At 35.0% G+C, this 15,075-nt stretch overlaps 1 protein-coding gene across 1 annotated transcript; it reads left to right on the top strand.

The window, feature by feature from the left end:
* Positions 1-3,338: 3,338 nt before the first annotated feature.
* LOC149556463 (Copper amine oxidase family protein) lies at positions 3,339-8,652 on the top strand. Its single transcript, XM_089830781.1, has 5 exons — positions 3,339-4,958; positions 6,002-6,115; positions 6,254-6,703; positions 7,501-7,598; positions 7,904-8,652. The coding sequence occupies exons 1-5, from the start codon at positions 3,645-3,647 to the stop codon at positions 8,109-8,111; spliced, it is 2,184 nt and encodes a 727-aa protein (XP_089686907.1). The 5' UTR covers positions 3,339-3,644; the 3' UTR covers positions 8,112-8,652.
* The last annotated feature ends 6,423 nt before the right edge of the window (positions 8,653-15,075 follow it).

Raw genomic sequence — 15,075 nt, 5'->3', positions numbered from 1 at the left:
CAACCCAACCCTAATGATCAAAAACTTCCAGAAAAGACATGGAAGGTTGAGACTTGCAAGTCCTTCGAAAAATGTACGCGCACGTACTCGTTTGTGGTGCACCACCATCACGAAGATCATAACATAAGGACTAGATGAGAACGCAAAATAGAAGCCAATCAACCGAAACATAATCGAGATGACGGATGCTACACACATCCCAAAGCAACAAAAGATGCAAAAGTGTTATGACTAGTATCTAAATGGATCATCCAGGTCCACGAACCACAATGTGTTGAGAAAATTCGAGAAAACAAGGTGGCACACAAAACGAGGTAAAAACCCCAAATTTTGGAAAAATTCCAAAATTAAAACCCATTTGGCCTTTGGGTTCAAAAACCCCAAAAATCCAAAAATAAAAGGAATTGGATACCATATGCAAAAACGGCCAGCATAATGGTAAAAACCCAAACCCCCATTTCAAAAATAGGGAAAACATTCATACCCGACCAACCAGGCAGAACTAGCAAACAGAAATGGAGGGGAACACTAGTTCACAACCTCCTAACATATTGCTACAAGAAACAAAAGCAGAAATAGAGCAAAAACATTAAAACGAGAAGGCCCTACCTGACAGCAAAAGGGGCCGAAACTGAAACCTGCAGAAGAAAATAAACAATTTGCCAAAACTGCTGAAACTGACAGCAAAGCAAGAACTCCTCGAGCTGAATCCAACGAGACCAACCTCGCAAAGATCCCATGCTCACAGCTCCCACAACAAACAAAACAATAATCCTTCAGAAGAGGATTTCCAAATTTGCTCTCCAATTTCTATTTTCAAAATGTGAGAAGTGAATAATGAATTCACTTTTCCAATACTTATTCATTTTGAGTGAATAGTTGATTATGGAAATTAGCTAGTTGGAGTAGTTAAACTCTGAATCGACCCAAATGAAAACAGGTTATTATCCGTAATGAAAATTACCTAAGGCAAGCTGCCAAAAATTAAATTCGAAAAGATTTAAAACCCGAAAACCCAAAATCATAGAAAATCACTTAACACTTTCGCAACAAATGCGAACTTCTAAATGCACAGACATGCTCACTGGTCTAATCACATAATGCAGATGAGTTCGGATTTATTATTCACTGAAATATTTTAATTAGAACAATTAAATAAGGATACGTCGACCATACAAGAGCAACATTGGCAAAATATGAATAGCTGGATCACTAACTCCATAGGCCATTGCCAAGGATATAATTCCTGCACACTCAAACACACGATCAAGTGTAATTGCATATAATATAATAGCCGAAGCAATTTAAACATTAATTAACTAATTAATCCATTTACATCACTCATGTTCGCAAAAAGCATAAAGAACATAAATGAAATAAATACCCATAGCAGAGAATGCATCTCGTAACATAATCAACAAATATGTCCAATACATCATATAACCAAATATCATCATAGGTCTACTGTCATCTCAAAATAGTATCAATATGCAAATATGATAAACTGAACAACATAGCAGTATAGCATCTACGGTACTGAATCCAAGATCACATCTGACCCTTAGGTCATCTCAAAGAACATATAAAAGAGTATCAAGTATCTCTCGAATCAAAATAGACAAGGTACAGACTACAAACACGAGAGGCACTACAATGCCATTGTTTGTAATATCTATAAGGAGGGAGGATTTTTGTAGTAAATATTTAAGATGAAAATTTATGGACACATTTTGTCTCTTCTTGGGTGGAGATGAGGATTTCTATGGGAGCAATCTCTTTTGAATTAAATAAGGATGTCATTACCAAGGCTAAGGGACTCCCCACAAATAAACAAAAAGTGAAGGGAATTAAGTACAGTTTCAGATACAGAGAGCCTCAATCAAATTTTTATAGAAGATGAGAATCTTGTGAAACTTCATGGTAGCTATGAGAGGGAGAAAAATTTAGATCCCCAAGGTCACGTATGCCTTATGATAATGAAGTATTTCACTCTTAAGGGTAGATTCAAGGTTTATTTTTCTACCACATGCCTCTCTTAAGCCATTTTCATAGTTGGAGTATTATTTCCTTCCCCTTTTTCTTCCATAATTCACTTGAGAATTATGTGAATAAAGCAGTTGATAATGTTAGGAACTAGGTGAAAACCCCATTCCCCTTTATTAAGGGCTCGTCCTTCACCTCTACCATTTTCATTTAGCCATTTTCCCTCATAATAATGTGATGTGACCCAATCCTTATTACTTAGTGAGACCTAGATCATTTTTTAAAAATCAAGTTAATCAAGTTTTTTTGTTTTTGTTTTTGTTTTGAGCTAACCTTTTTAGGAGATGAAGTATATTGATTGATTAACTTGCACATTAAATGTATTGAATCATGTGTCTACTATCATGTATTGAAGAGCATCCTCCTAGGTAATTGGGATTATCATTTATTAGCAAAACATATTCACATGAAAACTCAATCAGAGCCATATTAAATCAATCTTAGTCCAATATTCTTCTTAATTGCATCTATTACAATGACAATTCCATCTTTGCTTGACATGTTTCCTTTTAACTTTGTTTATTTACTAAGGGACTTGCCTATTATCAAAAAAATATAATGAGTTTCACTATACTTTTCTATACAACCCCTTATTTACGCTAGTCAAACTAGAGGCTACATAGACTCTAACAAGGTTGTCTAGTATGAATTATCTCCAACAATCACTAACTTTGTGTTCATGCTCCTAGGTGAGATTGTGTATGAGCTTATCAGCATCAATGTTTCAGATCATACTCAATGATCCATCATCAGAATGAGAGAGCTAAGAACGCAAAGAAAAATGATATGAAATGTTGATGCTGATAAACTCACACACAATCTCACCTAGAAGCATAAACATAATATCATGGATTGTGAAAATATGTTGCAATTAAACCACTAACTTTGTTTTCAGATTAAATCTTAGATTTTGAACTTTAATTAAAGAACATAAACCATGAAAAAATAATTAAAATTGACATTAGAAACCCAAATAGTATCTATATTCTATTTAAATAATTCTATTTCTCCAACTCAAATTACTTAATAGTTTTTGTTAGAGCTTTTGTTTCACTAATAACTTCATTTAAAAAAATGAGGCACTTGACTTGCCCCGCAATAGAGGGAAGTCCATATAAATCACAATGTACCGGTTGAAGGTTGAAGATTACATTGAAAGCACCCAGAAATAAAGACTTTTCGAATCCAATTTTTTAACCATAAATTATTTTAAAATGAAGATAATGGATTCCAAAGCACGCAGACAAATACCAAAAATATTTATATGTACCATAATATCATCCATGCGAGATTCTAATCCCATATAGTGGATTCCAGCACACAGTGAAAGAGAATCTCCATTGTTAAAATTCATGGAGGAACCACTAAGTCTTTAGGGTCCATGTTTTTGAGTGGATTAGCAACCATCTTTAGATTCGTAGTGCTTGCTTCCTGCAGATTCTGCCAAGAATCTTATATGCTGGTCTGCAATCGAAACTTTTTATAATCCTTCCTTTTGTTTGGTTTTGAAACAATTGGGCGTTGTCAATACCAGTTCTAGTTGCTATAAATTCAACAATCCTTACATCATATTTGCCCTGTTATTGACTCGTCTCTCAGCAATGGATGGCACCTCCTATCTGAGGCTCTTGTTTCTTCTCATGGCAGCTCTTCTGCTGCTGGTATTTGTTAGAACATGGGTTCGTTTGCCTTCTCTTAGCCCAGAGGATTGCTCTGAATTTGGATCTCCTTGTACTTTAAAGCAACGATTCCAATTGGGTAGAACTGGTGGTTTAATTGAGAAAAACAAGCCCCCCAAATACCAGAAAGTTGACCATGAGAATGAAGTTGTAAATCATCCTCTCGACCCTCTTACAATTCAGGAGATCAAGAAAGTTCAGGAGATTATCAGCAAGTCGCGAGGGTTTAATCAGGGTAAGTTTTCACTTAACTCACTCGTCTTAGAAGAGCCGCTGAAGGAAGAAGTATTGGCTTGGAAGGCGGGGAAAAACTTCCCTAGCAGGAAGGCTTCAGTTATTGCTCAGGTCGGTGGGTTTTTCCATAAAATGGTTGTAGACCTAGTATTAGGTCAGATTGTAACTAATGATGTGAGTCATGCAGCTGGGTATCCTACTATGACTGTAGAGGACATGGTATCAAGTGTTAGAGTTCCCCTGACGAACACAAAGTTTGCAGATATTGTGAAAAAGAGAGGAGTCAATGTGAGCGATGTTTCGTGTGTGCCCATTTCCTTGGGATGGTTTGGTGAGGCTGAAGAGGGCAGGAGGCTTGTGAAAGTCCAGTGTTATTCAACGGCCGGAACTGTTAACTTCTATATGAGACCAATCGAGGGTCTTACAGTTCTTGTTGATATGGATATGAAAAAGATTCTGAAGATCACGGACAATGGAAAAGATATACCCTTGCCTAAAGGAGAGAATACGGATTATAGACTTTCTGTCCAGAAGTTCCCTTTGCTGCCCCCTCTGAATCCTATTTCCATCGAGCAGCCCAAGGGTCCAAGCTTTAAGGTTGATGGGCATCAGGTCAAGTGGGGAAGTTGGGAATTCCATGTAAAGCCTGATCCTCGTGCAGGAGTGATAATATCAGAAGCAAAGGTCAAGGATCCTGATAGTGGGAAAATGAGGAGGGTTTTGTACAAGGGTTTCACCTCTGAGCTATTTGTGCCTTACATGGATCCTAGTGATGCATGGTACTTTAAAACCTATATGGATGCAGGGGAATATGGATTTGGATTGAATACCATGTCACTTGAGCCCCTTAATGATTGTCCCAGGAATGCTTACTACATGGATGGAGTGTTCGCTAGTGCAGATGGGACACCTTATGTTAGGCCTAACATGGTCTGTTTATTTGAAAGATATGCTGGAGATATTTCTTGGCGTCACACTGAATGCCCAATCTCGGGAATGGAGGTAGGTTTTCTTGTCTATATTGTTTTCATTTGCAAGTTTGCGATGCATTCAGCTATGAAATACTACTCAGAGTAAGTTATCCAGCTCTCAGAATGTATCAATAGATAAGTTATTATGCATTCGGCTATGAAATACTGCTCAGAGTAAGTTATCCAGCTCTCAGAATGTATCAATAGATAAATTATTAAGGATCAGTCAGAGAGTGAAAAAGTCTCTACAATTTAATTTCCAGGAAAACAATCTAGTTTCCTTGGTCAAATGGCCTTAAAAGCATAGGGAACTCATTGAGATCATGAATATGCAAATTGCATATTTTTGGCAATGCGCAGGAGTGAAACATCCCATTTTCTTTCCCTGCTATTCCTTATCTGAGATTTCTAAAAGGTTCTTCATAGTTTTCAGTCAGTTCTTCCTTTCCAATTTTTATAAATTATTGAAGTGAAATAGTTCAATCTTTTTTTTCCTGTTGGTGAAGGTTCAAAGGGGCTTAATCTCCAGTTTTCTTTCATCTACCGTTTATATGCTTTCTTTAAAAATATGGCGAAAGCTTTCAAAAAGTATCAATATTGAGTTTTGTCTTATCCACTAGTTCTCTTCTTTTTCTTAGCCACATGTGATATGTAACTCATAAAATATTATGTGCACGCAGAATTTTCAGGATTCCACCTTGTTTTGGGCACCAGTCTGTTGATTATAGATTTCTTTATGTAGGAATCTTACTTGTGTAGGACAGTCTGGATTTTCGGATTCTTCACGTGATTAGAAGGCAGTTTATGTTTTTCAAATATATGCCTTGAAAATGGTTATTTTTTAAACTACCTTATGTCTTATCCATACATTTTCCTCGAATCTCTAAAAAAGGAAAACTTGGCTTATGTTATTCATATATGTTCTCCAATCTAGAAAGAGAAAAAAGCCAAGTGTATGAAATTGTTGCTTGGAAGTTGGTACTCAGTAAGAAAGAGATTGTTGGACAAAAGACTTTGATTTTGTTTGAACTGCAAATTGCAATTGACTTTCTTATGCAACTTCATTATCCGTAGATCAGAGAATCGAGACCAAAGGTGACATTGGTAGTCCGCATGTCAGCATCTGTTGCAAATTATGATTATATTGTGGATTGGGAATTTCAGACTGATGGTCTTATACGAATCAAGGTTTGTAAATGTCAACTCATTCTTCACAGGAACCTATTGACAAGTTGGTTCTGATCAGCATTTTGTATGAAAACTTTGTCATATAGAAGTAAGAAGACAAGGTTCTGACCGAAAAATGCAATGTCATTTGTGATACAGGTTGGGCTAAGTGGAATTCTGATGGTCAAAGGTACAAAATATGAGAACGTGGATCAGATTGATTCTGATACTGAACTCCATGGAACTTTGCTTGCAAAAAATGTGATTGGTGTCATCCATGACCATTATGTTACATTCCACTTAGACATGGATATTGATGGCACAGACAACTCGTTTGTTCAGGTCAAGATGGCCAAGAAAACAGTGGAGAATGGGCCAACACCACGAAAAAGCTTCTGGACTGCAGAGAGACACACTGCCCAAACAGAGAAGGATGCCCAAATCCAATTGAGCCTGTACAATCCATCTGAGTTTCATATGATTAATCCATCAAAGAAGACAAAGGTGGGCAATCCAGTGGGATACAAAGTTGTTCCGGGAGGCACAGCTGCGAGCTTGCTTGATCACAGCGATCCTCCACAACTTCGAGGCGCCTTCACCAACAACCAGGTTTGAAATTTGATTCATAAAATTCACACCGAGGGGCTACACAGCATACCACAGACTTCCTTCAACTTAGACAAATGGATTTAACATCACACACTAAGGCCTGATTTCTAGGCTAAAAGTGAAATAGCTAAAGCTGACTTTCTTTTCCCAAGCTTAATTTTTTCCTTAGTGTGTAATGTTTAAGGGTGGTCCAACTTAAATCCCTGTTTGAGCGATGTCTATCTTTGGAATTCACTTGAAACTCGTACCATTTCTAGACTAGAACTTTGGTGAACCATGTGATGCTTTAGCAACCCCACTGATAATTCTTAGCAAAGGCTTTGGATTGAACTTCTCGTCTTTGCTGAATTCAAGGTTGAATGTAGTTTTCCAAACATGTCAATGAAAAGATTCAGTGCCAAATTTCCTATTCTCATTGGTTACAAGTCCTGCTTCTTTGGGCTACATGATATTTACTCACACTAAATTTCAACCTCTAACTACATGAAAACCAGTTTCCTTTTATGGGGGACTCACAGAGATCTGATATTGTAGCTTTGCTTCAAAGATTTCAATTCATCTCAATTTGTATATCAAGGCTGCCTCTGCCGCTGTTCTGCTACTATCCCTTGCCATTCACTTGCGCCTCCAAATTTATACCCATGCCATTCACTATGCATTTACTACTGTGATTAAAATATCCCTAAAAAATTTGTACAGCATACAGGAATTCTATATATATATATCATAGCATTGTAATTCTCATAAATTCTCATGTCTGACTGCATTTTAATGAACAAATTTCTTCCTTTCATCAGATATGGGTCACTCCATACAATAGAAGTGAACAGTGGGCTGGTGGGCTGTATACATATCAGAGCAAAGGAGACGACACACTGGCTGTATGGTCTAATAGGTGAGTAAGACTCTATTATGATTGCATAGGTTTTACACGCTGAACTTGCTTCAAGACTATTAAGTGCCTTTTTTCATAGATCTCTAAACGTTTATTTTTATTTTCTAATACACTTTTTCCAATCTAACTTGAGAGCAGAACATAACTAAATTCACCATTCATGTTGGTATAAAGTTCTTATGAAATTTGTATTTATTATCCTTCTGTACTTCTAGATTCAATTGTGTAGAATTTATTTACACCATCTCTAAACACACTTGATGATCCTTCATCATTAATATCTCTGACTTCTATTTATGTCTCAGGGACCGCCCTATTGAGAAAAAAGACATTGTACTTTGGTACACATTGGGCTTCCATCATCTTCCCTGCCAAGAGGACTATCCAATCATGCCAACAGTCTCAGCTAGCTTTGATCTCAAACCAGTAAATTTCTTCGAGAGCAATCCTATACTGAGGACCGCACCAATGACAGAGAAAGATCTCCCAATGTGTGCTGCCTCAGCTGAATGAACATCTGCAAATTCCCAAAATTACTTACCAGCTGAAATTAAACAAGTAAATTATCTTCATCTGTAAAATAAACAACACATGCATGGTAGAAGAGTTTAGCAGTATCACATTAGAACTTTCTTTTTAAAAGTTGGGAATCGGGAGTATTGAAGGCATCAGGGATTAGACTGTTATTCACCCTGGGCCAAGGTTGTCAATATATGAAAAGTTACAGGTGTTATTCACTCTGTGCAAAGGTTGTCAATACATGAAAACGAATCAAATGAAAAAAAATAACGGGTTATTCAGTAATGGACTTGTGGAAACATGATCAGCGTTTCATCAGGCTGGATCAGTAGTTGAACTATGTATTGGGCCGAACGAATTGTATTCGGCCTCGCATGGAAAGAATTTCCAATCCTACTGTAATCATATATGAGATACCAACTATAAAGACGCCTGTAATTGGGAAAAGGGTAGAAAGATAGAGAATACTTATTGAGAAATATCTTGTAGTAGAATTATGATTATATTAAGACTAGTATATTTATATTTTGAAGAATATATGTTAAAAAAGAGAATTTTTTTAGAATGCTGAATATTTTATGAAGTATAAATAAAATGAATTTAAATGAACCAAATATTGTTGAATAGTTGTATGTCATCTTTGTAAGATAGGTGGTTTCTATTTTTTCGTGAGAGATGTGGACGTATCAAAATTTATGACTATTATTTTAGTCAAAAGATGCTGTGAGGGATATTCAATCTTGATAAGGTGTAGCCAAGTCAACATTAGAAGTATTAGTGAGTTTATCCTACAATGAATTCATGGAAAAGATATTCAAGTATGTTCAAAAATCATAGTATGATAGATAAAAAGTAGTTTGTAAGGTTTTGTTGGGTCATGTTATTAAAATGATTATTATTTTATTTATTCTTTTGAGTTTGAAATAAATAATTAACATAATAATCAATTTTAAGATTTTTAAAAACATATTTGAAGAAAAATTTGAGAATGATGTAATTTAATAAAATGTGTATATTTAAAATATTTTATAATTATTTTTGATATATAAAAGTAATAGAATCAAGGGTGTCGGTTCATACAATACAAGTCAAGAAGGTTTATTAAAAAATTGGGAGGAGGTTCATACAATACAAGTCAAGAAGGTTTATTAAAAAATTGGGAGGAGTATGTTAAAAACACATTAAGATTACCAAAGATATGCAGTAGTACAATTGTATGAGTTCAAATGCAAGTTAGTTTATGGATTTGATTGCATTTGTTTTTTAGCATCAACATTTTGGATTATACTTCATGATGGATCACAAAGAGTGATCCAAAACATTGATGCTAAAACACAATTAAATCTAGAAACAAACTTGCATACAAATGGATTGTGCAAATTTGATAATTAGTTCAAGATCCAACAAGTAACCACCAACATAGAAATCGTAAAAATTGTCATATAATTAGTATAACAAAAAAACCTATCCTAACCAACATCATATTACTAATACCAGTTATTAACAACAAGGCACCAATGACCTTAAAGAGCCTCAAACTAAAAACTAATGAAGAAACCACAAAAAAAAAACCTAAGTTTTTCGCCTAACTGAGTGATCACCCTAGCCCAATCATCTATAACAAACTTTGAAAGTTCCTTGTAATTGCCTTTCTTCTTCACATTGGGCACCATCATCTTCTTTTTAAGTTAAAAGATAGAGATGGTCAAGCTATACATCACCAACAGACTAAACTTGGAAATGCTAGTGACCTTCCTATTTAGGTCGATCACCTTAGTCCTCATCTTATTCAGGTTGTCTTTGAGCACCATGCAACCATCATAGGTTCGAGTGACAATGTTGTAATAGGTCCTCATGCCCTCATCCTCCTTAGCTGTAATATCATTGGCCATGTCAATAGGTCCTAAATTGTCACTTTTAGAAACATAGGTAGAGGAGTTATTATCTAAACCCTCAACCTTAATAAATCCATCTTTATCTATTTCCTCACCAATTTTCTCTCCATTGTCCTCTTTTCTATTTTTTTAATCTCCATTTTCATCCTTATCAAGGTCATCACGTTCCTCGGCATCAGTCACTGACCTCCTTATACTTACCCTTACTTGTAGGTCATGTAGCAATTCTATTTGAGCATATGTGTGTGCTTGTTTCCTTGACCACAACATCATCATACCCCACTTCTTGAATGATACAGATGACCTTTTTACTCCCTATTTCTCCTATCAACTTGGAATGTATTTTCTTTTTTTGTGCAAAGGTTCAATCTTGATGGCAGGAACAATTTTACTAGTTGAGTGATTCCTTCAAATGAATGACTTTTATCGATGAAATTCGAATTGGTTTAACTTCCCAAGTTGACATTCCTTACACATTACATTGTTTGATTTCACTTGTTTAGGTGATCCACTTACTACTTTCATCTAACTTTGATCATATTATCAAAGTTAAAATGACAACACCTCTTATGCCATAACCAACAATATTCAACTATAGCAATTAGACAAGTACAATAGAATTTAGATGGGACAAGTCACCTCTGGTGTGTTCATCGGTAGCAATCACATTTGCTAATTTCCCAACGATCCTATGCATTCTTTCATTAAACTACAATCTATGTGCTTTGTTATTTAGCTAAGCAATACTTAACAAATTGTATTTCAAACATTTAAACCAATAAACATCATCACAATTTGTTTTATTATTTAGAATAATAGAACCTTTACCTTTCAAAACATAGGGAGTGTTGTTTCCAAACTTTATCGATCCACCATCACATTCTTTCAATCTGATAAACTTGCTTTTATCATTGGTCATATGATGTGAAAGTTGGCTTCCTATTATCTCCAAAAGTATGGAATTACAAATTTCAGAAATAAAACATGCAAAGTTACATGGGTATTTTCCTTATAGTGTTTTGTAAGCCAAAGCCACCACCAACATCTTAGAACTATCCTAGACAACCCTACAGGCCTTCTTTATATAGGTGGTTACACACCGCCCAAGTACATTCTACAAATTTAATCCTAGGCCTTTAGGCGAACCAACCCTAAATTAATATTATTTTTCATGTTTTATTACATTAGAGTAGGCCTCGATAACTTTTGAAACTCAAAAGAAATATTGAAGAAATTTCATTTTTGCCTATTTTAGGTTGCACGACTTCAAAAGAACATAACTCATTGTCAATTGCTATGCTTGACTATTGTTACCCCATTTCGGAAATGTCACAACCTAATCTACAATGCTTGACTTGTGTAATGTCCAGTTAGCCAAGATTTAATCCCTTTCTAAGCCTCTAAGGCCTTCAAAACTGAGTTAAAAAAATTTAAACCCTATTGCCAATACTAAAAAAAATCAACAAATTCACAAATAGACTTTATATTGCAATGAAACTTTACTGGCAGGCTGATATGTCGAGAATAAACTTTCAAAGATGAAATCACAACATTCTAAGCTCAAACAATAAACTTTCTAAAAATAGAAAGCCTCCAAAAATAGTAACTCTGCATTGAAATAACCCTTATTGAAAGACACATTAGATATTTTTGGGTGATGCAAGATTGCCCTTATATCTAGGGTGCTCTTGCATCAGACATCCATTGTAATTTGAGAAGTGACCTTGTCACATGTTAGGGGTTAGAGGAAAACCAAGATAGTTAACCTCCTCCCTTGTTATCCATGATGAATCTTCAACTAGTCGTCATTTCCTTTTGACCAAATATTCTTCACATGTCTTATTTCTTGTGCTTCTGCCAACACGAGTGTCTAAGGTTACTTTAATCTCCTCTGTAGATGAAGTAGAATACACCAATATTGTGCTTCTATGACCTCATCTTCAACACCTCCTTCATGATACTTTGTCAAATCTAAAAAGTCAAATAATGGTGAATATCCAATTCACTGGGAAACTCTACTTCATATGCATTTCCTAAACCATGCTTCTTTAGTATCTTGCATGGTCCAAACTTCCTCATCTTGAACTTATTATATGTTCCCATTGGAAATCTCACCTTCCCCAAATGAACCATGACTTAATCTCCAATCTGAGATTCTTTATGTCTCATTTTTGCATCTGCCCTAGACTTATACTGTGTGTTCATTTTGGTAATGTTCTTCATCACCTCCTCATGAATGTACTTCAAGTGTTCTACAAAGTTTTCAACTTTGGCACTACTTATCTCCCCTTTGTCTAGATTTCTCAATTCAGAAGCATTTTCAGGACTACTTCCATATACAATTTGAAATAATGATTTACCTATGCTCCTATTGACATAGTTATTATATGCAAATTTCATTTGTGGTAAAATTAAATCCCATCCCTTTGGTTTATCTCCAACCAAGCATTGTAGCAACTTTTTGAAACTCCTATTCACCACGTCTACGATCCATCAGTTTGTGGATGATGTGACGAGTTGAACTTTAAATTTGTCTTTAACTTCTTCCTCAATGTTCTCGAAAAGTATTGAAAAAACTTGTTGGCTCCATTTGAAACTATGTTCTTTGGTAGACCATATAATTTTACCACTTCTCTGAAAAATAATTCTACCATGTGAACAACATCATTTATCTTCTTGCAGGGAATGAAATGTGCAATCTTTGAAAACTTGTCAACCACCACAAAAATTGAATCATGCCCTTGTTGTGTCCTTTGTAAACCAAGAGCAAAGTCCATACTGATATTCTCCCATGCCTTATCAAGTAGAGATAATGACTAATATAACCTTGTATTCTTCTTTGCTCCTTTTTCCATTTGACATATTCTTTAACTCTATACAAATTTCTTGACATCTTGTTGCAAATGTGGCTAGTTATAATATTCACTAACTAGAGTAGTGGTTTTATCGTGACCAAAATATCTAGCCATCTCTCCACTATGCTTCTCCTTGATGAGATTCTCACTCATAAAACTCCTCAGAATACACAATTGACTTCCTCTGCATAGCATACCATCTTGGATGATGAAATCTAACTAGCTGGTCTTGTCTACTGTAATAGGTTATATACAATCTTCCCAAGCTTCACCAAAATCAAGATTCTCTAGATACATACTTTTGTGTTCCTTGAACCCAAAAACCTCAATATGCATATCTCTCACCAAAATTTGTCTCATGTAAAGAGCATCCGGAACCCTATTAGACTTTCCATTCATGTTGTTCAAAACAAATGTATATCTCTACAAAAACTCGACCCACTTTAAATGTCATTGATTCAATTTTCCTTGACCATTCAAATATTGTAAAGCTTGATGATTGGTATATAAAATAATCTCCTTAGACAAAAGATAATGTCTCAACTTCTTCAATGCTTGAACTATGGCATAAAACTTATGATCATAAACAAAATAATTTCTTTTGGCATCATTTAACTTCTCATGAAGTAAGAAACTAGTCTACCTCCTTGGCTCAAAATAACTTCAATTGTATTACCACTACCATCACAATCTACTTGAAACACCTTATTAAAATCTAGAAGTGCTAAAACAAGTTATTTTGTAACTTTCTATTTCAATAATTCAAAACTCATATATTCTCTTATAGTCCACTAAAACACTTTCTTATCTCCTCTTATAGTTTTAGTTAAGGGTCCACATACATTGATAAAATTACTAATTTCTTTTAATGTAAAAGCTATTCAAACCATGAAACTATTTTACCTCACTCACACTTCTTGGAGCAGGTCATTCGAGGATAACCTTCACCTTCTTTGGGTCTATTTTAAGACCTTTTGAAACTATAAATCTTAGATATACTAACTCCTTGACAAAATTGCACTTCTTTAAATTAATCAATAAATTCTCTACCCTTAACATCTCAAATAACCTATTAATGTGCATTATATGCTCCCCAAATTTCTCACTAAATATCAAAATATCATCCAAACAAATAATGACAAATTTATCAAGAAATTCTTTCGGTACCTTTTTCATGGGCCGCATGAATGTGCTCGATACATTGGTTAGCCCAAAAGGCATGGCTAGACACTCATACAAGCCCTCCTTTTTGTTTAAGGATATTTTCCACTTATCTCATTCCTTGATCTGGATTTGGTGATAACCACTATTTAGATCTATCTTTGTGAAATAAACAAATCCACTCAAATAGTCCATAATAATATCTATCCTTGGAAATGAAAATTTGCACTTGATAGTGATCTTGTTGATGTATCAAGAATTTGTAGACATCCTCCATTCTCCATTTTTCTTTGGTGCTAATACTGTTGGTAAGGATATAGACTCAAACTCTCTCGAATCAATCCCTTCTACAACAACTCATGTACTTGTCTATTCAATTCCTCACATTTTGTTGGAATTATTCCATGAGATGTACTATTTGGAAAATTGGCTCCTAGAGTAAAATTTGTGTGCTGACTAATCTTTCTCATAGGTGGCAACTCATATGGTACATTTTCAGATATAATATCCTCGAACTTAACCTACAAATCTACAACTTCTAATGGTAAATCTTCCAATTTCTCTTTACTAGATTTTGGAATTGAAGCAAAATACCCATGCTCATGCTTCATACCTTCTAGAAATTTTCCTTCATCAACTAAACAAATTTTGGCATTACTACACACAATTTCTTCTATTTCCTTTAGTGTCTTTAGCTTGTGTCGAACTCCATCCTTTGTTAGGGAATAGATATTTTCATGACCATCGTGTATAGCATGCTTGTCAAACTGCCATGACTTCAACAACAACATATGACATGCATCCATGGTTATGATGCCACATAATACCTCATCATTATATAGCTCCCAATCTTGAACTTTAGTAAACAATTTTCATTAATCATGGCCTTGTGGTTATCCTACATGCAAGATAATCTAGTATGGATGTGAGTGTCTCTCTCTTGAGATTTAATTACCATCTCCTTTGACACCAAGTTATTAGTGCTCCCATTATCAATAATCACATCATAATATTTATCCTCACACTTTCACCTAGTGCAAAACAAAC

The sequence above is a fragment of the Cupressus sempervirens genome, chromosome 5, assembly GCF_028749045.1.
Source record: "Cupressus sempervirens isolate cs-2001-9-10 chromosome 5, ASM2874904v1, whole genome shotgun sequence".
Lineage (NCBI taxonomy): Eukaryota > Viridiplantae > Streptophyta > Pinopsida > Cupressales > Cupressaceae > Cupressus > Cupressus sempervirens.
Note: the sequence above shows the minus strand (reverse complement) of the source record. Positions and strands in the feature narration are given on the sequence as shown.